At 37.2% G+C, this 25466-nt stretch overlaps 1 protein-coding gene across 1 annotated transcript in view; it reads right to left on the reverse strand.

The window, feature by feature from the left end:
* Positions 1–25466, reverse strand: part of LUZP2 (leucine zipper protein 2) — a 500071-nt gene that overhangs the window by 101015 nt on the left and 373590 nt on the right. Inside the window, exons 6-7 of the mRNA XM_045066118.1 lie at positions 21729–21791; positions 15978–16040 (exon numbers count right to left, since the gene is read on the reverse strand). Of these exons, the coding sequence (XP_044922053.1) occupies positions 15978–16040; positions 21729–21791 (126 nt within the window). The remainder of the gene's footprint in view (positions 1–15977; positions 16041–21728; positions 21792–25466) is intronic.

The raw sequence follows: 25466 nt of genomic DNA on the forward strand, positions 1-25466 counted from the left end.
TTGAAAAATTTATTCCAAATCACTCTTGTTGGTAGGAAAGCCAGCATTTTTTGAGTTCTTTACATTCTAGATTCAGATACTTAACTGCTGTGCTGAACTGTAAGAACAAAGAATCACCACACACTTCTGATCAAAAGAGTTTTATATGGATTTCTTAGGTAAGGATCCATGAATTGAATGGCATAAGAATCAGTGCCCTACTCAGGGTGTTTCTATACCCATCAGTTGGTCAATTATCAGATCAGTCATTACTCTGCTAAAAAATTATGTTGAACCCAAAGCAACTGAACGTCAATAAAGAGAAAAACTTTCTTAATCCATGAACTCATACCTTATACATGACTCAGTCTGAGATGGATCTTAGATCTAGTTATAAGGGCCACAAAATAGAAAACATCTAAAGGAAAACACAGAGGCAAACCTTTATGACCTTGGGTTCAGCTAATATTTTTTAGCTCTAATAGCAGAGAAATGTAACTGACTTCATCAAAAATAAAATATTTTTTCTCTTTGAAAGTCACAGTTAAGAAAATGAAAAGCTAAGCCACATACTGGGAGATGACATTTGCAAAATATGTATTTCATAAAGACCTTATACCTAAAATACACGAAGAACTATTGTAACTCAATTATTAGAAAACAATCCAATACGAAACAATTTTTTTCAAAAAAAAAAAAGAGCAAAACATTTGAACATTCAACAAAGAAGACATATAAATGTAAAAGAACCAGAGAAAAAGTATTTACCATCATTAATCTTAGGGAAAAGCAAATTATAACCATATGTCCTACACTATGCATGTACTAGAAAGGGTAAAATTGAAAAGACTGACCAAACCAAATTTTGGCAGGAAGAACACATAGCTCTCTTATACCTGTTGTTCTATATTGCTTGGAATGCAATGGAACATCCAATTTAGAAATGATTTGGCAATTTCTTATAAAAGTAAATATACCATATGACCAAACTATTTTGCTCCAAGGTTTACCCCTGAAAAATGAAAATAAATGTCCATACAAAGACCTCTACATGAAGGTTCATAGCAGCATTATTCATAACAGTCCCAAACTAGAAACATCCAAAATATTAGTTTGCTAGTAAATGGAGAAAAAAAAAAAGGTGGTTTATCCATCTTTGGAAATAGATGAAGTAAAATTAAAAAGAAGCAAATGACTGACAGATATAACATGAATAAATTCAAAAGTATTATGCTGAGTGTTTCTATTTTATAAAATGCTAAAAAAGAAAAAAAGGCACAGCAATAGCTTTGGAATGAGTAGTGGGTGAGAGGACTGGTTGCAAAGGGGCCAAGACAACTTTTTTTGAGATTTCAGCAATGTTGTATGTCTTGATCGTGTAGACAGTTATATTGTGTGTGTGCATATGGGTGTGTGCGTAAGTCAAAATTCAATAAAATATACAGTTAAAACGTTGAATCTAATTTAATGCAAGGTATACCTCAACAGAACTGATTTGAAAAGAATTCATAGAAAGAAAAGTAGGGAGGAAGGATTCCCCCTCATTCTGGTGGGTGTAAAGAGTACATGAGAGGTTAGACCATGAAAACTGTAAATGATGATACTTTTGAAGTCAGGCATTACCCAAAGTCTACACTATTGTGAAATAGACATACAATCCCTGTAGGAAGTGTTTTATTTAAATTATTTTCTGCTATAGCAACTGCATTTAAAACTGTCTGGCACAGAGAAGTTGTTTGAAGAACACCTATTTAATGCATTAATTTCTGCTTTACCCTAGAAGATTTGCTCTGATTTACAGACTAGCTTTTCTCTTTCATACCTGTGCAATTAGAGTTTGTGATTAATATTCCTCTTTCTCAAGAAAGAGACTAAAGAGATGAAACTTCAAAATAAGAAATGATACTATAATTTATTGTATAAAATGATGACTACATTTTTGAAAAATTATAATTAGTATTAAAGAAAGAAAAACCCAACTGCGATATGAAAGAAACCCTGGTAGGATTATGAAATGTAATGCACTGATAGCCAACACCTCAGGCACCATAGCACCTTCGTATACGGACGTCGGAAAGAAACTGACTTTCCACATATCCCTTGAGGTAATGAGAGGATTCAGGATGCTGTGCCCAATGTGATAGCCTGTGGATTCCATTTATGTCCCTCCTATCTAAATACAGCAATACATCTCAATCCTCTCTCAGCCTTGCCTGTGAGCAACATGAAAAAAGGGGGAAGAGTTTATCATTCTGTTTCTGTCAGCATATGTTCAAAGAACAAACCAGAAGGCAAGATGAAGGCAACCGGGTTTTGCTGAGTGCCTACCAGGCTGCCAATTCACACACTCTATCAGTGCATGCACCATTTCTATAGTGTAGTGACGATTTCCATGCTGCAGCTGGGAAAAGAGCTAGGGGAGATTATGTAACTCACTAAACAGCAGGAAGAGCACGTATTTTAACAAGCTTCTGCTAGAACCCATTATTACTATTGAAATAGTAAAATTTCACTTCCTGTTTTTGAACAACAATCACTAGTATTTGTGTAACTCATATATACCAGACATTATTACAAATGGATAATTTACTTGTATATACTCGTTAGAGTCTCAAAATAACTGCATGATACAGGAGCTAAAATTAAAACCATTTTATGGATGATAAATAAAGAGATATATGCTTCTTTATCTTATTCAAATCCATACTGAAATTGATAGAATTGATAGTAGGCCTGGGTCCACTCTCTGCTTTTTTTTTTTTTTTAAGATTTTATTTATTTATTTGACAGACAGAGATCACAAGTAGGCAGAGAGGCAGGCAGAGAGATAGGGGGAAGCAGCCCCCCTCCTCCCCCGGAACAGAGAGCCCGATGTGGGACTCCATCCCAGGACCCTGGGATCCTGACCTGAGCCGAAGGCAGAGGCTTTAACCCACTGAGCCACCCAGGCACCCCCCACTCTCTGCTTTTAATTGCTGCACCACCCTGCCTTTTCCAAGGGTTGGACATAAAGACAGTGAACTCAGTTGTGAATAAAACACAGGCTCAATGAATGTCAAAAATAGGGGAGACCAATCCAAGTGCTCTCATTTTTTACCTTATTACTCAGAATATTTGAATCTACTCCTTTCACAGACTGGTACATAACTTTAAATGAGAAAAATTGCATACCCCATTAAGTAGCAATGCAGTTTCCATTCTCATTAAATTGCTTATTAAAAAGAAATATGAAAGTATTAAACTGTGGGTTTTTTTGTGTTTGTTTTTGACCTATTTTCTGAGCATAATGCTTCTATATCATCAGCGTCCTTTCCTCTCTTCTTTTTTCCTATATTCACTTTAAACTCAAAAGACATTTAAGCTGGTTAAGTAGTAAAAGGAAAACACACACACACACAGAACTAGAACTAGAACCTGTGTGCCCGCTGACCAATCAGAAGCACGTACACTGTTATCAAGTTGTGGCAGGCATATGCTTGCTAGCGGCAGTCACAAGACGCACCCAGGCCCCATCCAGGGGAGAAGAAGAGCGAGTCCAAGAGGGAAGCTAGTTGTCATATACAAGCCGGGAGAACTTGAAACTTTCCCCACCAACAAAGAAAATCAATGTTTACAAAATTATTACACTTTTCTGTAATAATGACTAACGTCACCATTTATGCTCCTCATGATTTGGCACCATTCTGTCTTCCCAGTCTCTCTTCTCTTGCCTCTCTCCATGTGTACCATGCATTTCAAAGGACCTATGATGATTTATTTAATACTAACACATGTTCAAGAAGACTGCATTTCTCACTTACACATTCAACTCCTTCTTGTTTTCTTCATTTATACACATGTTTACTGAGTACTCACCAAGCATAGGCTTGGTATGGTGTTTTCAAGGTCTAATCCTTTGTCACTCTTCCAGGAAATTTATCCCAACCTAGTAGTAATAAGTTTCCTGACCTTTGACTCTCCCTCGCTGACTCCCTCCTCCCAAGAACAATAAATAAACAACAAATCAACAATAAATCAACAATAAATAAATGACTTTGACGGAAGAGATTATACAGTTGAGAAAAAAACAAGAAGTGTGTATGTTGGTGACTGTAAATTTTGCTTATAAAATACCGTATTGTATTACAATTAATTGTAAACTAGCCCATCACCCTTGTTAGACCGAGGGCAGGACAGCCTTCATCCAAGTCTGATTTCCCCATGTCTGCTACAAAATGTCAGCTGTGATGACTGAGAAAAAAAGGGTGGGGGTTGTTAAATAATCAATACAAACATCCTCTTTCAGAGCGTGGTGTACTAAAGAAATACTAGTACATTAAGGGAAAAGGATGAAGGGAAATTCTAATTACCTGATTTCAAATGCTGCTTCTTTCTACTACCTCAATGTTTGTAGAATTTTAAAATTAAGAAGAAAAACGGAGGTGCCTGTGATGATAATAAATTTATAATAAAATGTGTATAAAGTATTTTGTAAAATTCATTTCCATACATAATCTCATGTGATCCTGTTGAAGTGCATGTATTAACCTTGTCCATAATTTACTGAAAGAGGAACTGATACCCGGTAAGGCCAAGTGACTACTTAAGCTCAGTTTCCAGGTAAGTGAAAGAGCCAGTAAAGAACCCAGATGCCCTGACTGAAATCATATATATATATATTTTTTTAACTATCTCAAAGTATATTTACAGAGAAAAAAGAAATAGACAAAATTTTCAGTAGATGATGCTTAGCTGATACAGACAGTAGTCAAAGTCTTCTGTGAAAGTGTTTGTCTTTCTCTTGGACCGTGTAATGTGCTCCCACATCCCACAGCAGGGGCTTCTTAATGGTGCTGTGTGTTTTGCCTGACTTGTCACAAGCAGCACTGATTACGAAAAAAGATTTTACCCCAAACACGTTCATAGAGTTTCTATACATCATTGAATATAACCCACATGGATATTTTTAGCCTCGGGGAATATTCTTATCTCCATTTTAAAGATGGAGTAGCAATGGTTGGGGGCCAGGATGGTAGGATATGCCAGTTGCGACGGAAGAGATTATACATTGAGAAAAAACTGAGAAGTGTATGTTGGTGACTGTAAATTTTGGCTTCTGGCTAAGTAGGGTGGGTTCAGAGAACTGAGTTATTTTCACTGCTACTCCAATAATATACCCCACTCACCTTCCCTGTTTATTTTACTATTAGCGATACATTGAATTCAACGCTAGCCACAAATGTTCCTAGGACTGAAAAACAATTATATCATAAACTTAAATTCTCCTTTTGAAGGAGTCTTACAAGAGTGGGCACAGGGACTGGAAAGTGCAAATAGAGACAAAGAATCAGGAAGGAACCAAACCAAGAGGACTATGGGGGAAAGCACATTACTTTATAGATACAAGCTTGGCATCTCTGTGGGAATCAGACAGCATATTAAAAAAAAAAAAAAAAAAAAAAAAAAAAACTGGGACGCCTGGGTGGCTCAGTTGGTTGGACGACTGCCTTCGGCTCAGGTCATGATCCTGGATTCCTGGGATCGAGTCCCGCATCAGGCTCCCAGCTCCATGGGGAGTCTGCTTCTCTTTCTGACTTTCTCCTCGCTCATGCTCTCTCTCACTGTCTCTCTCTCAAATAAATAAATTATTTAAAAAAACTACATATTTTTTATTTGAGTGCAGTAAACATATAGTGTCAATTTAAAAATTAAAAAAAAATAAATAAAATGAATTCATTAAAAAACCCAAATCTCTGATCAATCTTAAAAAAAAAAAATAACTATAACTGGAAGTGAAAAAGGAATTCTCCAACAGTTAGAATTTCATAAGAAGGAAAAAATTCTGCCTTTGAATGTTGAGAACCTTAACCACTAAACAGTTAGAATGAGAGGCAATGCTTTCAGGAAGATGTGCCACTATTCATGCAAGGAACTGGAATGGAAGGTTTTACAGGACTTGCAATGTGAAGGCTCTTCTATGGGCAAAGACTTAGGTCCTAAGTTGATCTGACTTGTTTTTTCTTTTTCTTTTTTTCTTTCTTTCTTTTTTTTAAGATTTTATTTATTTATTTGACAGACAGAGATCACAAGTAGGCAGGGGAGGCAGGCAGAAAGAGAGGAGGAAGCAGGCTCCCCACTGAGCAGAGAGCCTGATGCTGGGCTCAATCCCAGGATCCTGGGATCATGACCTGAGCCAAAGGCAGAGGCTTCAACCCACCGAGCCACCCAGGCATGCCTATCTGACTTGTTTCTAAAATGGGGTTTGTTATGGCTAAATGGCAGCGGTAGAGACTAAGATATCTGGAATCTCTGTTGAAGTGAAATGAGAGAAAGACAATTATCATATGATCTCAGTCATATGTGAAATTTAAGAAACAGGACAGGACAACAGGGGAAGGGAGGGAAAAATAAAACAAGACAGAATCAGAGAGGGAGACAAACCATAAGAGACTCTTAATCAAAAGAAAGAAAGTGAGGGTTGCTGGAGGGCAGTGGTGGATGGGATAACTGGGTGACGGGCATTAAGGAGGGCACATGTTGCAGTGAGCACTGGGTGTTACATACAACTGATGAATCGCAGAACTCTAACACTAATAATATACTATATGTTAATTAATTCAACTTAAATTAAAAAAATAAAAAAATTGTTACCTATATGTTTAAAAAAAAAAAATGAGCTAGACCAGGGCCAACGAGTGAAGTGGTAGCATTTTTGGAGTGAAAGACTTCAGTGGGTACTACTTAGGCATTTTTCTCATGCCTTCGGAAGCTGTACATTCCTGATATTTTTTTAAGATTTTATTTATTTATTTAACAGACAGAGATCACAAGTAGGCAGAGAGGCAGGCAGAGAGAGGGGGGGATGCAGGTTCCCTCCTGAGCAGGAGCCCAAAGCGGGGCTCCATCCCAGGACCTTGGAATCATGATCTGTGCCGAAGGCAAAGGCTTTAACCCACTGGGCCACCCAGGTGCCCTGTACATTCCTTATTATAAACTATGGAATTGATGGAGAACTCTCCTTTTTAAAATTCCTCTAAATTGTGTCTGTTGCAGCAGCTTTCTATGCAATTACCTTCAGAGGTAATTGGCTTCTTCTTTGTTATTATGAGTAGGTTAACAAACATCCTAGTAACGGAGTAACAGCAATTAAAGGACATTAGATAAATAAAGTCACAAATATACTTCCGAAATGTCTCCTGCCATGACAAAGGGGGGCATCTAAATGTGTCGCCAAAAGTATTCTTTCGAAGAATAACAACTTGCTCTTGTTCTCTGAAATTACATTTGGCACTGCCATGAAGATAAAGGATATGGAAAACAAGGCATTTTTTTTTAAATGCACAATGATTGAAATTACTGTATGTATTCTTCACTGTTCTTTTTATTTTATATTACAAATAATAGAGAGGGTGGGTGGTTCAGTGGGTTAAGCCGCTGCCTTCGGCTCAGGTCATGATCTCAGGGTTCTGGGATCGAGCTCCGCATCGGGCTCTCTGCTCAGTGGGGAGCCTGCTTCCCTTCCCCTTTCTGCTTGCCACTCTGCATACTTTGTGATCCCCCTCTCTCTTGTCAAATAAATAAATAAAATATTTAAAAAATGAAATAAAATTAAATTAAAAAGTATGTATTGAGAACAGAGATAACACGGTGATTGTTGTATATTTTAAAGATGAAAAGATATTTGAGGATGTTTTATATCCCGGAGCCATACTTCTGTGGGGTACTCAAATTTGACTACAAAAAGCCATAATTTGTGATCTATAAATTAGAACCTAAGATGACCTCTGATCAGCAAATGTATTAAATTTTCAATGTGCTCAGAAGAAATAGAAGATACCTCACAATGAAATATAATAAATGTTTATATTTAAACAAACTGAAAATGAAACCACTTAGGACCTAAAGAAATCAGTGCTTGAGCTGGCACATGCCCTTGAGTCTGAAATGGTGGTACGCTGAGCAAGTCCCAGGAGAGTGATTTTCCCCAAAGGTCTCATGATGGTGCCCCTGCTCTACATATGCTCCAAGCAAGGGAATGTGCAGCCAGCTGCAACTAATAAAGAAAAGATTGGGGACGCTCTGTCAGTGGGGAGTAGGGGCACCTTGTTAGGCCAAGATGCACATGCAACATGATAAATAGGAAAAAAATAGGGAAGGTAAGTCAGTCCAAGGATCACTCCACTCTCAGAACAAGGGAAAAATGTTCTAGGTCTGATCTAAAGTTCACTTCTTCATTTTGATTTTCTACACAAGGATTCCAACTTGTGCCTTGTTCTCTAACATTCCTTAGCGTAAAGACCACTTCTCTTTGAAATATATGTAGCTATTCTTATTTCCTGGGACAGTAAGACAATGGTGTGGAAATCCTGCAGAGTAGCTCTGTAGCAACTGAAGACTGGCTGTAAGCCAAATATTTAGAGCTTATTTGGGAACAGCAAACAGCTTTACCTTTGAGTATGGCCTTGAGGATCTGTGACTGGCCTTTAGGATCTGCTTCACGTCTCGGAAGGAGAATGATTTTTGAAGCCAGATCCAAGCTCAGTGGGAAAAAGCACCAAGACACATTAGCAAGTCGTGGAATAGACACAAGGTGTGGGCCAGGGCTACACAAAGATATACACATTTTAAAATGTATTCACAAGTGCCCTTAAAATATTTTGTCTTCCTAAGTGATAGGGCGTAACATTTTTTTCAAATCCTGAGCTCATGGTAAAACTGGGTTAAAATGGTAACATTTAAAACCATTATCTAAAGTTATAAACACTCTCTTAAAATCGTTTCTAACATAAGCATCAGCCTGGCAGAGACTACCTCTCAGTTTTCCAATAAGTAAATAGATTGAGAGAGAGAGAGAGAGAAACTTGGAACCAACATGGTTTATGCCCAGTAACAGCTCAGAACGGTAGAAGGTAAGAGCCAGTATGTAAAGCAATGGTTCTTAAACTGTTAAACTTTGGGTGTTTATAGAACATTTGAGAATCTGATAATTTACACAACCTTCATTCTGAGAGTAATGCCTTATGAAAACCCATAAAAATTATGAGCAAATTCTGAGGAGCCAATACCTTTCTGAAAGGCATCCATTGACTTCAAATCCCTCACTAAAGCATGAAGGCATCTTACTCAAATGGAAAGAACTTTGCTTAGTGCCTGACAGATAACACATGCTCCATTGATAATCTTGAACAAATGAGCAGACATGAAGTCAGGGAACTCAGACTCAAGCTGTGTCATCATAGATATATCACTTTAAAACTCTGAGCTTCTTTTCTTAAAAAGTCTTGCATTTTTGGTGATTTTCATCAAAATTGGATTTTGGAGAATCTCAATATTTTTGGAGAAAATTTAATGTCTACTGAATTTCAATTTGTTACAATGTCCATCCGTGTCCTTTTATAACCTGCATGTCTACTCCACTATCAGATAAATAATGACAAAAATAAATGAGGCTTGTTGGCTTTCATGTGTTAAGCATAGACCCAACAAGGCTGAAAAGTTGTTTTGACTGGGAGAAGGTCAATTTTCTCTTGTGTCCTACCCACAGAATATACCCTATTCTATAGTTTTAAAAACACGTGTGGTGGATCACAAGAAGATGGGGAGTCAGAAAGGAAACCTTTGTTCCAAGCAACTGCCAATTCTAAACTAAAAGCAGCATAGTTTTGTGCTGAAAAATGCTTATGTTTTTAAGGAAATGCATTGAGTTTTAGATGCCAACATATGTTATGCGTTGTTTTGTTTTGTTTTGTTTTTGTCATCAAGTTATATTTCCAGCTATACAGGTTTGCATTTAGATCTGTGCATGCATTAGAAAAGATTTCTTGAGAGTATAATCTATAAATAACCCTAAGAAACAAAATACAATATAACTGGGATAAATGTAATATGGTGGAACAAAGACTGAGTTAGAATAAAAACTCTGCCACTTGGTAGTTTTGTGATTTCAGACAAGCCTTTGTTTTTCTGATGCATGATAATGTGACATTATTACTTGCCCCGACTGACTCACAGAATTATCTTGAGTCATAAGTGAATGTGTTTTGAAAACCTTAAAGTTTGTCAAATCAAGTAAGAAAGTAAAATCAGCAACCCTTCTCACCTTTTCTCTAGGATGCCTACATGTTAGGGCCAAAGCTCACTTAACTGGAGATAATTTGACACTTGTCACAAATGATTGGCACCAAAAATGTTTTGCTCATTAAAAAATGGTTTAACACATAAATGAGATAAATGTAAGATAATGAGAAGCAGATGCAAAAAATTACCTTAGGGTTTAAAAATTACAGGGCAACTGCTTACAGAAGATTCAAATCATCAAAAAAAAAAAAAATGACATTTGTTGGTATTCATACAAGGAAACTCATGTGGCAATGTTCCTGCTTTCAGGAGCAAATGAAAGCCTGGATATCAAGTTGAGCATGTCTGGTTTCTAGAGAAAATACCAAAGAGAACATATGCCCTGTTGATGTCTGAGTTTCGGAGAGAATGTGTATATCTGGTCTGTCACCAAATATGTTGGAAAAAATATCAGACTGATCCCCGCATCGGGCTCTCTGCTCAGTGGGGAGCCTGCTTCCCTCTCTCTCTCTGCCTGCCTCTCTGTCTACTTGTGATCTCTGCCTGTCAAATAAACAAATAAAATCTTAAAAAAAAAGAAAAAAGAAGAAAAAAAAAACCATATACTTGACATGATACTCCAAGTCAGCTCAATTTTAAATGAATGAATGAGTGAATCTACTATGATAGTTTCAATCTGTCAACAAGCTTTTTAAATAAATAGCTTGGTGGTGTTCATTGTCAAACTTCTGAAGGTCTCCATTCCCTCACTGTTAGCTGGAGTCCCACAGCTTCTCCTCTCGGTCTCATAGGGGTTGAGATGAGGTTTCATAATGTTTGTAACAACACTGGGTACGGTACAAAATATTTCAGTAGACAGAAGGCATAGTGATTCTCAACCTGTTTCCTATTATTGTGAAGTAAAATGAAAGGCCATCTTGTCTCCTTCCGTGGTGAAAAATCATAATGTGAACTTAAGTTTGTAAATCTAAGTGAACAGCTAAAATCTTAGCAACTTTTACTAGTCAACACTTGTGATCTTTAAAAGTTACAATAGACAAGATGCACACACACGCATACACATACACCCACACAGACACAGACACACACATATATACAGGCAATGGAATATCACACAGCCATAAAAAGAATGAGATCAGCAAAATGGGGGTCCCAACACTTTCTCTCCCACAAAAACAATAAATAAACAACTACAAACAGATGAGAATAGCTCAGGGAAAGCTATGAATTACAATGAAGCAGCAGCCAAAACACTGTGGAAATAAAAAAAAAAAAAAAAGCTGAGGATGGTCACAGAGCAAACCATAGAAAGCATGTTAATTATGTCACCCCATCCCCCAGTCCAGGGTAGCTCACAGAGAAGTTTCGCTCCACAAGAAAATGGAGAAGAGAAGAACCCCAGCTAGCCTCACCACTGTGGAGGTTTGCAGAGCCTTTGTTACCAAGGATCTGCACAATTTTCTCCAATGCTGACCCCAGCTGACGGAGCCTTTCAGAGTTCCTGCCGCTGCATCTCCTCCCCAGGGCTGGAGCTATTGTTGCAATGAGACCTACCCCTAGGGCCTCCACACTCCACTTTCTGGGACTGGGATGCCTCCATGCTTTACCATAAAGGTAACTGAAGCTGCCACTGCTCTCAGCCCTGCCCTCCAAGCTATAGGTCCTGGCTCCGACCTGTCATTGTCGAGGACCACAGGTCACAGGTCATGGTTCTAGCCTGTCAGTTCATGCCCCTAGGTCACAGGTCATGGTTCTAGCCTGTCAGTGCCAGGACAGTGCTGCTGCTCTGAAAACCACTTTAAATATATATGATTGCATTTGTCAATAAAGTAAAAAAAAAAAAATCTAAACTCAAAAATGTGTCCTAGATATAAATAACATCACAATTTCTCAATAATTTCAGTGAATTACTTTATAGCTTTATATATATATGTTCAATAAAAATTATATCTCAAGTTGGAAATAACACATTTTTCATTACAGTATAAGTTAAAATCACAACACACACATATCCAAATAGACAGCTGCACAAATATTTATAAGGTTAAATTTGAGACACTTGGCATATACATATGAAAAATTATTCATTTAGATTTTTACAAAGAAATTATTATAGGATGCTTTACATTTAAAATTATAAGAAAAAGCAGAATATATAATCTACATTAACATATATATAGTAATCAAAAGGCAGATTATGCCTAGTATAAAAAGAACTAAACGGAAATACAAAATTATATTTCAAAGCAGTGTGTGTCGAGTGATGGGATTTTAAGTGGATTTTTAAGTTATTTTCTTTTTAAGATTTTATTTATTTATCTGCGAGAGAGAAAGAGTGAGAGAGGGTGGGAGGGGGAGGAGTAGAGGGAGAGGGACAAACAGACTCTGACTGAGCACCGAGCCCCATGAGGGGCTCAGCCCCAAGACCTAAGGTCATGACCTGAGCCAAAATCAAGAGTCAGACACTTAACCAACTGAGACCCCAGGTACCCTGGATTTTTTTTACGTTTTTAAAAAATATTTTTCTATAGTAATAATACTTCTAGAATTAAACAAGCACATCTATAAAAGTAAAATAGAGCCGCAAAATAGAGAGTGGATATCCTCTCCAAAAGGAATCAGGGAGGATAAAAAGTAACACGAGTCTTGGGTAACTAACAGCAGGGCCTCACTTCTTTAGTCGAGAATGTTTACTACTGCTGGCAGCCTTCCCAATCAAAAGCCAGCTCTCAAACATTAATAAGGATACTGAATTTATCAACATGTCTGGCAAATGTCAGCATATACCATTATTTTTAAAAAATAACTGAAGTGCTTCAGCAGCACACCTTCCTCCTTCAAAGTCTATCTTTACTACAAACTATCAAATCTATTCAAAATTGAACATACTTTCAGGGAAACTACTTGAAACAGAATCCTCTAGTACTCATCTCAGAGTTCAGCAAAATATTACCAAAGACATTCTGAGGGTTCATTTTTAAAGGTGCATGAGTGAATTTCCGTAGTCACATGCCCCTTGGGGCAAAGTACGTGACTTTCTACCACATACCACTACGATGCATCTATTTGTGTATGCACGTATGCATATGCACGTACCCGTGTATATGTATTCATTATTCATTCAATATATGTTTTCATAAAATCTAAAAATGTACGCTGTTGACAGAGTCATAAGCAAATCAGATGAGTGAATACCATCAAGATGAGTGAATAATTACATCATAGCAGAAAGCATTTTCACAATGGAAGCTGTATAATACTAAGGCCTCACCTCTTTTGCACGGATACATGACCAAGTTGGGGAAACACCTTAAAAAATTCTCCTCCTTTACAAAAATTATGACACTGAAACACAAGTGTCTTTTCCTTTTCTTCTCTGATTTTGTATGAAGTTAGACAAAGACAGCCTACAAATCTTTAACCCCTATCATGTACAGTGGGGAACCAAAACTTAATAAGTTGAGGATCATGATATGGAAAGGTAGGAAAACCAAAAAACTTGGTCTTTTGACGTTGTTTAGCTACTGAATAAGCTAAAAAATTGTCATGTTTATAGACACCTTCTTACCTTATTTAATAAAAATCTTGCTGTTAAATAGCTTTTTGGGAAGTGCATATGCTAAAGGCATCCTAATTTATGCACCTTCATGATCTACTCATACACAATTCACCTGATTTCATATATAAATGCTCCTTTCAAAGTGGCATGAAATAACAAGGCTTACAAATAATGTCTCATTTTCAAGTCATAAACAGTTTCAGCAAATCTTGATTTGGGTAATTTCTGAAAGTTGATAAATTACTAATGTATATTCAACAACTGGCATATTACGAAGAAGTAAATCACTGAAAATTATTAGAGCTCCTCATTCTCTTCTCCCAAATTTTCCTTCACTAACTCTTCAATTTGGGAAATGAAATTCAAAAGATTTAAAAAGGCTCATATGATCTATCTTCATATAAATTTCTCAGCCTACGACCTAAAACTTACCAGCTCTAGGGAGCTCAGATTTGTTTTATTACATTCTTGGTATTATTAAGTTAAACTATTTCATAGAGAACTAGAAATTTCTCTACAAATGAAAATGCACACACACACACACAGACAGACACAGGCATGGCCCTCCTTCTCCAATTTCAGTGATTTATGATTGATGACTGCAAAGAGCTAAGGCCAACCTGAATATAAAAGTTAAGATAACCTGTGCTCGAGTCTCAGTATGAAAGATTAAAGGTAGACAGACAAATGCTTTGGGTTTTGCACTTTTATCTACTTATCAGATACAATGAACAGAGTGTTGAGAGGCAGGGATCCATCAGCATTAACAAGAAATAATTCACAGTTTTCTTGGTGTGCTGGAGAATATCTTCTTGTAAATAAGGTAAACGAAATATCAAGAAGCATATTTATGGAGAAGTAAATAGCAAGATAACTTCTAGATTCATATATCACATGGAATGAATATTTAATACATACTGATCAATGTAATAGGAACAGCTTCCCCTGACTCTGAGCCAAAAGTAAAGAGGCTGAAGAAGAGAAATGTGTCATTTCTTATTGTTTTCATTGGAAAAATTTCAGGGTTTTCCAACCATTACATAAAATAAGGAATTATCCATCTTTAATTTAAACCTTGCGCTTGTAAACTGAACTGACCATTGTAATGAAAACATTTAAAAAAATACACACAATGTAACTCATATTTATTATTTATTAGGCAAATAATCACTCCTACTCCTAAGAACCTAATATTCCATCACTTTACTGCATTTGGAAATGCACATGGACCAAATGCACAACAATTAAAGACACCTACCTCTTACCTCCCCCTGCTCAAGGGAGATAAAAGAAAGTATCAAAGTTTCATCTTGCTGCTAATAACAAACTACCATGAACTAAGTGGTTTAAAAAACAAACAAAAACCCACTTCGATTCTCTTACAGTTCTGAAAGTCTAAAGTCTGAAATAAATATTATGGGACTAAGATCAAGGGGTTGGTCGGGCTGGTTCTTTCTGCAGGTTACATTGTCATTCCTCCTCCAGCTTCTGTGATCACAGAATCTTATTTAGGCCTTTCTGTCTCACTTTTTTTTTTTTTTTCAAGAATTTATTTATTTGACAGAGAGATCACAAGTAGGCAGAGAGGCAGGCAGAGGGAGAGAGGAAGCAGGCTCCCTGCCGAGCAGAGAGCCTGATGCAGGGCTCGATCCCAGGACCCTGAAACCACGACCTGAGCCGAAGGCAGAGGCTTAACCCACTGAGCCACCCAGGCTCCCCGTTCTGTCTCACTCTTATATGGACTTGTATATGACATTTAGGTTTCACCTGGATATTTTGGAATACCCTTCCTATCTGAAGATCCTTAACTTAATCACATCTGTAAAGTCTCCTTTGCCATAAGGTGTAAGATTCACAGGTTCCAGGAATTAGCAAGTGGATATCTTTGGGAGGCCATAGTTATTCCACAGTTTGTGGTAAATGTCTACCTCTACATAGATCTTGACTTGATAGTCTTATAAAGAAAAATCTCAATAACTAAAATCAATCAACAATTATACTCTTAGTAATAAAGAGATTTATGCAGGGATCTCTGGAGGTCAAGAATGTGGATCACCAGTGGATCTCATCTCTGGAAATTCACTCAATCTATGCCGTAATGTAAATAGTCTGAAAGATCACACTCCTCAGTATTGAATTCAAGTACCTGAAGGTTACAAGGGGACTTTAAACACTTTGGAATGATACCTGCCTTTGGTTAAGAATGTACCCAGGAATATCTGCATTTGTCTCCATTAATTAAAAAGGCAAGAAAATGAAAGCATCTTCAATGTGGTCAAATACAGCTGTAATCCTTACAAGAGTTCAGCAATGAAATTTAAGGTAAACGATACTATAGTTTATGCACTGGGAGGGTGGTAGGGGAAGGGAAAAAGATGCTCACCTTAAATAATAAATCCTTCTTCCCATAACGAAGCTCCTTTAGCTGGGCTTGGATTTTTTTTGACTGCAAGAACATAAACGTAGATTAGTGCCTTAGTTTCATTTATATTTTCGAACTTGAATATTAAAATTATTTTAAACTATATAGGAATGAATCTTGCGGTCAAGCAAAAGCTTAATCTCTGCTTTAGAAGCTGGTCTAGGCAGCAGGACAAAGCCAAAGCCTGTGCAAAGGAACCATATTATTAATTTTTTTGTAGAAATTTTACTTTTTAACCTTTAACTTTTTAATTTGAGTATAGCTAACATAATAGGAATCAGACTGTTTAAAAGGCAATATTTAAAGAAAATAGTTTATTGCTTCTCTCCCAGCATCCCCACCCACCCACACAAAGAATACACACACACACACACACACACAGAAAATTTTAGTCACCAGAGCATGTCCAACAATCCAATTTTAGGTGCTAAATATACCTATGTATATGTATGCCTCAGTTTTCAAATTGCTTATTTGCAATTACTTCTTTTTTAAGATTAAGATTATTCTTTCTTATCAATTTCCTGATTCAATAGATCACAGAATGCAGTTGGTTCATGATAGGGATGTCTGTAAAAACTGTTCCTAATATTAGAGCTCTTGAGAATAAAAACTTTCACTTGGAAACCCCCCCCCGCCAACACATACATACATACCCCGCCTCCTGAATTTATATTTCTATTTCAGATCCAAGAGCATGGAATGGTCTTCCATCTTTTTGTGTCTTCTTCAGTTTCTTTCATGAGTGTTCTGTAGTTCCTCAAGTACAGATCCTTTACCTCTTCGGTTAGGTTTATTCCCAGGTATCTTATGGTTCTTGGTGCTATAGTAAATGGAATCGATTCTCTAATTTCCCTTTCTGTATTTTCATTGTTAGTATATAAGAAAGCCACTGATTTCTGCACATTGACTTTGTATCCTGCCATGTTGCTGAATTGCTGTATGAGTTCTAGTAGTTTGGGGGTGGAGTCTTTTGGGTTTTCCATATAAAGAATCATGTCATCTGCAAAGAGAGAGAGTTTGACTTCTTCATTGCCAATTTGGATACCTTTTATTTCTCTTTGTTGTCTGATTGCTGTTGCTAGGACTTCTAATACTATGTTGAACAAGATTGGTGAGACTGGGCATCCTTGTCTTGTTCCTGATCTCAACGGGAAGGCTGCAAGCTTTTTCCCATTGAGGATGATATTTGCTGTGGATCTTTCATAGATAGATTTGATGAAGTTCAGGAATGTTCCCTCTATCCCTATACTTTGAAGCGTTTTAATCAGGAACAGATGCTGGATTTTGTCAAATGCTTTTTCTGCATCAATTGAGAGGACCATGTGGTTCTTCTCTCTTCTCATATTAATTTGTTGTATCACATTGATTGATTTGCGAATGTTGAACCATCCTTGTAGCCCAGGAATGAATCCCACCTGATCATGGTGGATAATCTTTGTAATGTGCTGTTGGATCCTGTTGGCTAGGATCTTGTTGAGAATCTTAGCATCCATATTCATTAGTGATATTGGTCTAAAATTCTCCTTTTTGGTAAGGTCTTTGCCTGGTTTGGGGATCAGGGTAATGCTGGCTTCATAGAAAGAGTCAGGAAGTTTTCCTTCTGCTTCAATTTTTTGAAACAGCTTCAGGAGAATAGGTGTTATTTCTTCTTTGAAAGTTTGGTAGAATTCCCCAGGGAATCCGTCAGGTCCTGGGCTCTTGTTGTTTTGGGAGGTTTTTGATCACTGCTTCAATCTCTTTATTAGATATCAGTCTATACAGGTTGTCGATTTCTTCCTGGTTCAATTTTGGTAGTTTATAGTTTTCCAGGAATGCATCCATTTCATCTAGGTTGCTAAGCTTATTGGCATATAACTGTTGATAATAACTTCTGATGATTGTTTCTACTTCCTTGGTGTTAGTTGTGATCTCTCCCTTTTCATTCATAATTTTATGAATTTGGGCTTTCTCTCTTTTCTTTTGGATTAGTGTGGCCAATTCAGGATTCTACATTTATTACAACTCTGTTCTCCTGGCACAAAATTCTCCAAGTAACCCCAAATCATGATATTTCAGACATAGATCTCTCTCTCTCTCTCATTACATTAATTTCATCTCCAAGACATTTGCTGGTTTTCATGACTATCCTTTATTTTGTACTATTGATTTCAGGAAAGAATCATTTCTGTTATCTTCTCCAACTTCAAATGCACAGTTGATTGGCATTGTCTCCCTGCTGTTTCAATCTGTTGCCCAGGGCTCATTTATAGGCAGGACAGTTCCTTAGGTAAACAGACTTTATTTACTTAGTTTTCCAAATAAATGTTGACCAATATCAATGGGGAATGAGAGATTACCACTACATATGGTGTGCCTGATTTGCCCAAGTTCATTTCTACTCTTTTGAATAATTAATGCTCTACTTTTTTAAAGCATCAGAAAGGTCTAATTTTAACCATTTTGGGTGTTAACTTTAATGCAGATTTATGCTGAATGCACAGAATATAATTGAAACTTCTATTCATAACTTGAATTAATTATTAAAACATCAATTTTTGTGTTATGCAGTGATTCATTTGGGAACTAGAATAAAAGGCTACACATCTTTGTTCTGCACTAAGTGAGCAAGAACAGTTAGATTTCCTGAGCTTAGTTAGGGTTATTTAGAAATATTTCTTTTTTTTTAGAAATTTTCATCACAGTCACTCTTCACTTCTCTGCATTGTATATTCCAGCCATCTTCTAATGTTCAGTGAGCGAAAAAGCAACATCCTATCTAAAGATCATATGAGAGTATACAAATTAAGAATAAATGCATTTTGAGTTGAGTGCATTTTGTAATGCACATTGATCTAAAACCCTACTGACATTTTGTTTTCTTTTAGCTTCCTAGAGCATCATTTTGGAAAATTTAAAATCGTCAGAGGGGGTAATCTTCAAAACATTAAGTTATTACTATATTGAGGTCTTAGTAGTCTTTAAAATTAATGATATTATTTTTTTTTAAGATTTTATTAATGATATTAAATGTAATTTTACATGTTGGTGCCTGTGAGTCATGAAGTTTTTGTGTCTATGGTAAAATTAAGTTTGTGATAATGATGATGATGATTTTAAGTATAATAAAAAGATGGAGAAGGTAAAGACAAAAATGGTGGCCACGATAGAACATATTATTTTATTTTTCATTTAATTTTATTTTTATAAGATTTTATTTATTTATTTATTTGACAGAGAGAGAGAGAAATCGAACATGCAGGGGCAGCCACAGGCAGAGGGAGAGGAAGAAGCAGGCTCCACATTAAGCAGGGAGCCTGATGCGGGGCTCAATCCCAGGACTCTGGGATCATGACCTGAGCTGAAGGCAGACGCTTAACCACTGAGCCACCCAGCTGCCCAAGATAGAACATTTTAGTTAGTCCCTAAGATTTTTCATTTCTGCAGTTCACGGGCAAGTAGCATTTCCTTCATGAAATAATAGTGAAGATGATCATAGTGGTATTTGTACTAGACTCTATTGTTTTAATATTCTGCCTTGGCAAACGAAAACACTGGCAATCCATTAGGGGTCAATGAGATCTGGATATTTATTTTTCTATGAATAGTTTAGGGTCATTGAATTATAAGACAGCTCCCTTTTAGCTCCTAAACTGACAGAGGATATTACTATTTTGTTTTGGTGGTAATAGTGGTGTTAAAACAAATAATTACATTTATTACCATATCTTGGGAAGTGTTTTTGTGACAGGGAAAAAAAAAATATATATATATATATATATATGCTTCCATTATTGTCCAGGATGTTAAACTCTAAATTTTTTCCATAAATAAATAAAGAGATAGGTCAAGTGAATAAACTGATTTCAACATTATGCAGTATTAATATACGAAGCATCTAGGAATTCATAAATTAAAATGTAGATATAATATATCTTTTAAGGAATTGAGACGATTTTAAAGAAATGAATCATTCATGAACTAGGGGACTAAAAAATATAGATCAACCCAGATTGTTGTTATTGCTTATTTATTCACTTGTTTGTTTGTTTCTAAACAGCAAAGGCAATTCTGCCTGGGGGGGGGGCATCTCTCTCTCCTGAGTGCTGTGGGGACTCTGGGAACATGACAACCCACCTCAGAATACAGCTTCAGTCCACATAGTATTTATTCAAAAATTGGTTCCACTTGCTTACCCTCTCGTAAGTAACATCCAGAAACTGCACACTACCCATGTCATATTTCTAGAAACCTAGCAAATCAAACAACATAAGTGTCTATGCCTATTCAGATAGAAAAGCATAATGATAGAAAGACCACGCAGGTTCATATCCATAGGCTATTTGGTTTGATTATTCATTTATGACGCATCGGCCTTTAGTTTCCATGTATTGAAAATTTCTATTCATTCCATGCACAATATTACAGCGAAGGCATTATAAACAGGATATTATATTTCCCGTTAGACTCTAACTTCAGTGTTGAATGGCAAAGACTTCTACATGTCCATAAGGGATTATTCTCAGCTTGTTTACTTAAAAAAAATCCCAAGATCTGGATAGGTGCATGACCACCAACCTAATGACCTTTTCCAGACTCCATTCAGCGTGGCTAGGCATGTGACTGACGTCTGGCAAAAAGGATGCAATGAGACATGTGTCACTACTTCCTAGCTGGACTTATTAAAAGCAATGTTTGTGAGTCACCACGTAATCTTCCTTGGTCTTTCTGCTGGAAGGTGATAATAACAGGGGACGGTCCTTGGAACAGAGGGTGGCTCTACAATTAGATGATAGCAGTATTTCACCAGCTCTGTGCCTTTCTTGTAACTACTGTGGGAAAGGGGTTAAACTTGTAAGTTGCGAGAGCCACTGTTCTTGTTCTGTCTATACCATTTCCTTCCCCCTTCCTCCCCAGATATCAGATCTATGAGGACTATGGGGACTCTCGTGCCTGCTCTTTATCATTCACAGGTTTTTCCATTAATAAACCCCTTGCACAAAGAGCCTCATCTTTGGTGTGCTTGTTGGAGGATCCAGCTAACATAGTGACTGTGGTTGCCTCTCCTCCGGGTATAAAGAACCACTTACTATGACACTCTCTCCACTATCACATTACTTACCATCACAAAGAATTACGTGAGCTACATTAATCTATAGCATTAAATAGGGGAACATAAAGCAAAGAAGGATTGGGAGATCAGAAGTATAGGAAATTGATTTTAGTAAAATCTGGATTCACCAGAATGACTCCCCCACTCCCCACTAAGAAAAGCATGAAACAATTTTCCTGCCTAGCAAGTAGAACCAATGACTGTATTTGTTTTTTAAAGTTTATGGTTGGCCCCAGAATCCTCATTCTGAAATTTCACTGTCATTGCAAAACTTTGTAGACACCAGATAGATGGTTCAAAAAATTAAAATTTCATGGACCTCCAGGTCTATTAAGAAAATCCTGATAATCCAGTTAAGGAAGGAATCCATAAAACCACTTTAGGGAAGCAACACTTAACTGGCTTAATTTCTTTCTTTTTTTTTTTTTTTTTTTTTTGGTTATGCAATTTTAAGACACCCCCAAATCCCTGAAAGTTTAAAATCTGTTTTCATTTTCCTATTCCAGTGCTTTCATTTATGTTAGTGATGGCCAAAGTCTCCAGGCTTCTGGGGTAAGGAAGAAAAATCTGGCACTAATATTTTGGTACTCTACTCCACTGAAGCCAGAAAATGTACTCACCTCCTCTGCATGGATGCCACACAGCTTGCTTCCTGACAAGAGTTTGTTCTTCAAGCTTTTGTTCTGGTGGAAGAAACACAGTATATTGCTAAGACATTAAAAACCTTTAACAATTTCTTAAATATGTCAGGCGCATTTCTCTGTTTTGTTCACCGATAAGTCCCCTTCAGGAGAGGACACAATGGATTTGTACAAAGTGAGCAGAATCTGTCAACGTAAAATAATGTTTCATTCAATTAACATTTTGATACCTTCACATTAACACACGCATTCTAAAAGATGGAACTTTATTTGGCTTCACATTTAATGCTGTTTTATTAGATCTGCGTATTTTATGTTCTAAAATATTTTTCACTTCTAATCTGCAATTGATGCTGGTTTTTGAAAGCACTCCTCTAAAGAGAAGGCAGTGTTTTAGTATTATTATGTTCAATTAGCCAACATATAGTACATCATTGATTTTTGACGTAGTGTTCAATGGCTTATTAGGATGCTGGTTGCCTTGGATCCTAGTACAATGCAGTCACAGACCCAGGAGGCTCTATATTCCCTTCAAAGACTATAGTTTTTGAGTCCTCTGACATTCTGGAGGCCTGTGACTTAGACTCAAAAGTCTTCTTGATGATCAGAAGCCATTTCTTTTCTGCTGGGCTGGAGTCTGGACAGATAACGATAATCCTTTGAATTCACCATAATTGACCTTGATTCATAGATGAGTGTTTGTTACTCCTGACACAGAAGCCCTGTGTTCTTAGCCATCTGAATCCAAACCCTTTACAGCTATTCAATTGTATCTGCCTCATTATGCTCAGACTTTCCTGTCTTTGTCCTGGTAACGCAGGTCCTTCTAGACAGGCGGGCTAAAGGAGAACAGAAAACTTGGTGAAACCCACAGGATTCAGACTTTGTACTGTCTCTGCAGGAGCAAACCATGTAGTGGTAAAGTACATCTCACGCATAATGATTCTAAAGACAGTCAATCTGATGAGCACTGCAAGCAAACTGAACACACTTTATGCAGAATGAATGAGTAACCGAATGAATGAATACATCAAATCTGAGAGTTCTTCACTTACAATTCCCACCTTTTGAACATCATTTCCTATTTTATTTTCCTGTCATGCAGAGAGGGGATACAGCTGTCTCAGTTTGAAAGAAACCTTTGACTAATTTTTCTTCTTTAGCAAAGACTTGAAATTCTAAAAAGCTCATTTCTTAGAATTTTAGTACTATGAAATGATTTATACAAATGAGGAGTTATCTTGATTCTACTCGAGTAATTTTTTTGCAAATATTCATATTCATCATACAACAAAACACGAGATTAGAGTTTTTAAAAAGAATTTAATATATGTTATTCTTATATTGAAAAAATTGTAACCTATAACAAGGGGATGAATACTGATGTTCTAACTCTGCAGTGTTGTTCAGATTGTATGTTAAAAAATACCCTAGTTTCCTTCTAGTTGTGTCTATTTATGATATTTTGACATATGTAATCTTAATTTTTTTCTCATAAATGGTCTGTTTCTCTCTTTCCGATTCCTCCTACCATCTTTGTATACAGAAACACTTCGTTATCTCTAGAGATGTAATATTCATTTAGAGTTTTCATCTTTTTTTTTTTTTTTCAGAGACAGAGGGAGACAGCATGTGTGCATGTGAGTGGAGGGGGGAGTGGGGCAGAAGGAGAGAGAAACTCTCAAGCAGGCTCCACTGCCCAGCGTGAAACCTGAGGCAGGGCTTGATCTCACAACCCTGAGATCACGACCTGAACTGAAATCAAAAGTTGGACACTGAAACCACTTGAGTCACTCAGGTGCCCCAGATTTTCCATCCTTTTGAGGGTTATCATCTTTTGGTGGAAAGCCATGGAATTTAAAATAAGGTCTATAGTTTGTTCAATAGTATTATATTAATGTTATTTTTCTGCTTCAATAATTGTATTATCACTCTGTATGATATTATATGAGAGTTTGGGGGCAAAGATACATGAGAACATTCTATACTAATTTGGCATACCCTTTTCTATGTCACAATTTCAAAAAAGTTAAATTATCTGTGGATGCTAGGTAGCTCAGTTAGTTGGGTGTCCAACTCTTGATTTTTGGCTCAAGTCACCATCGCAGGGTCCTGGGATCGAGCCCCATGTCAGTCTCCATGCTCAGTGTGGAGTCTCCTTGGGATTGCCTCTCTCCCTTTCTCTCCCAAGAATCCCTCAAGCTGAGTGAAGATGTGATCCTGAGGAATGACAGCAACATGTCTCCAATCAGTGGTGTTCCTCTTCTCAGGGGACAAAACCACAACCAGAAGTATCCTTTGCTTTTTCTGCTACCAATTGCAGCTTGAATTGGTCTGTGCTTATGAATCAGTACCCAGAGTCCTAGGAGAGGACCCCTTCCATTCAGTCTGGCAGACTGTGGCATTTCCCCTCCTCAGCCAGTTCCAGCTTTCCAGAGCCTGACTAGCCATCCTCACACCTACTCCACTGGGTACATGGTTCTAGAGCCTCAGCCTAATGAGAAATATAAATCCTTCCTAAGTCTCCTCCAGCATGACAGATACCTAGCCCATCCGCAGGAACCAGCTGTGTAGGACTGCAATTCTGCCCAGCCAGGCAGAAGCATGGGATTGTTCTTCAACCTGCCTCCCAGATCAGCCCACACATTAAAAAAATGTATTCCACCCTCCCCATTCCCCCCAGATTGCAGACATGCCAGTATCAGCCTTGCAAGTTAAAGAAGAAAAAAAAAAAAAAGCCAGTCTCCAGAGGGAAGAAATCCGTTCTTTTATTAAACTTCACTTTGAAGAAGAGAATTTATTTTTTCAAATCTGCTCATGATTTGCCTTCAGCAGCAACCGCCCCCCCACCCCCGATTCTATAAACAATGTAACCATCCCTTTAGTTCTTTCACTGTTAGTGACATCTGGGAAATACTAGCTTTCTTTTCAGCACAAAACCACTGGGGCCATCCACGTAGATACTCACAGCATCTTAAGACAAATTGGAGGTAAAAGACAAGGCTTGGTCTATGATATGGCGGTAAGACCTCCCTGCAAATCATTCCAGATAAAATGATACATTTCTCCAATATCATTCATCTCTCTAATCCAGTAGACAGCTTTGTGTTCAGTCTGAGTATGGCCCTTAGAGCATGAGAACTCAGGAAGTCCCTGCTGCCAATGTTCCCCGTCCACACACACCCTACTTGCCTCTGGGTGGAAGAGGGTGGAAATTAAATGACTGAAGATTAAAAAATAATAGTGAAATAAATAAAAATTTAAAAAAATTAAGATAAATAACATTGGACCAAGACAGGAGAAGTGTATTGGACAGAAGATTTACACACCAACACTAACTATCCACATATGAGTAACTTGATTAGAAATGATATTGTAGTTAATATTATATTTAAAATTTAGTGTATGTGGCCTATACTATTTAAATTTTGCACCTTCACTTAAAGCTTTTTTCCTTTTTTTTCTTTCCTCCTTCTTTCCCTTCCTTTTTTTCTTTTTTTTCCCCAATTCTGTTCAATTCTAACATGATAGGTAAAGCAATGGATAGAACATTATTTCACTGGAAATGTTTATGATGGACTTGGACAACGCTCTTGGAACTGCACAGGGAAGACTGCCTCTCCCAACATGGGTAGCCTGGTGACCACCCCTAAGTGAGCAGTGATTCCATTATGTGTCCACCGTCTGTGCGGACAGTTGGTAATTCTGGGCAACTGT

The sequence above is a fragment of the Mustela putorius genome, unplaced genomic scaffold (assembly GCF_011764305.1).
Source record: "Mustela putorius furo isolate JIRA1106 unplaced genomic scaffold, ASM1176430v1.1 tig00003859_pilon_pilon_pilon, whole genome shotgun sequence".
Taxonomy (NCBI): domain Eukaryota; kingdom Metazoa; phylum Chordata; class Mammalia; order Carnivora; family Mustelidae; genus Mustela; species Mustela putorius.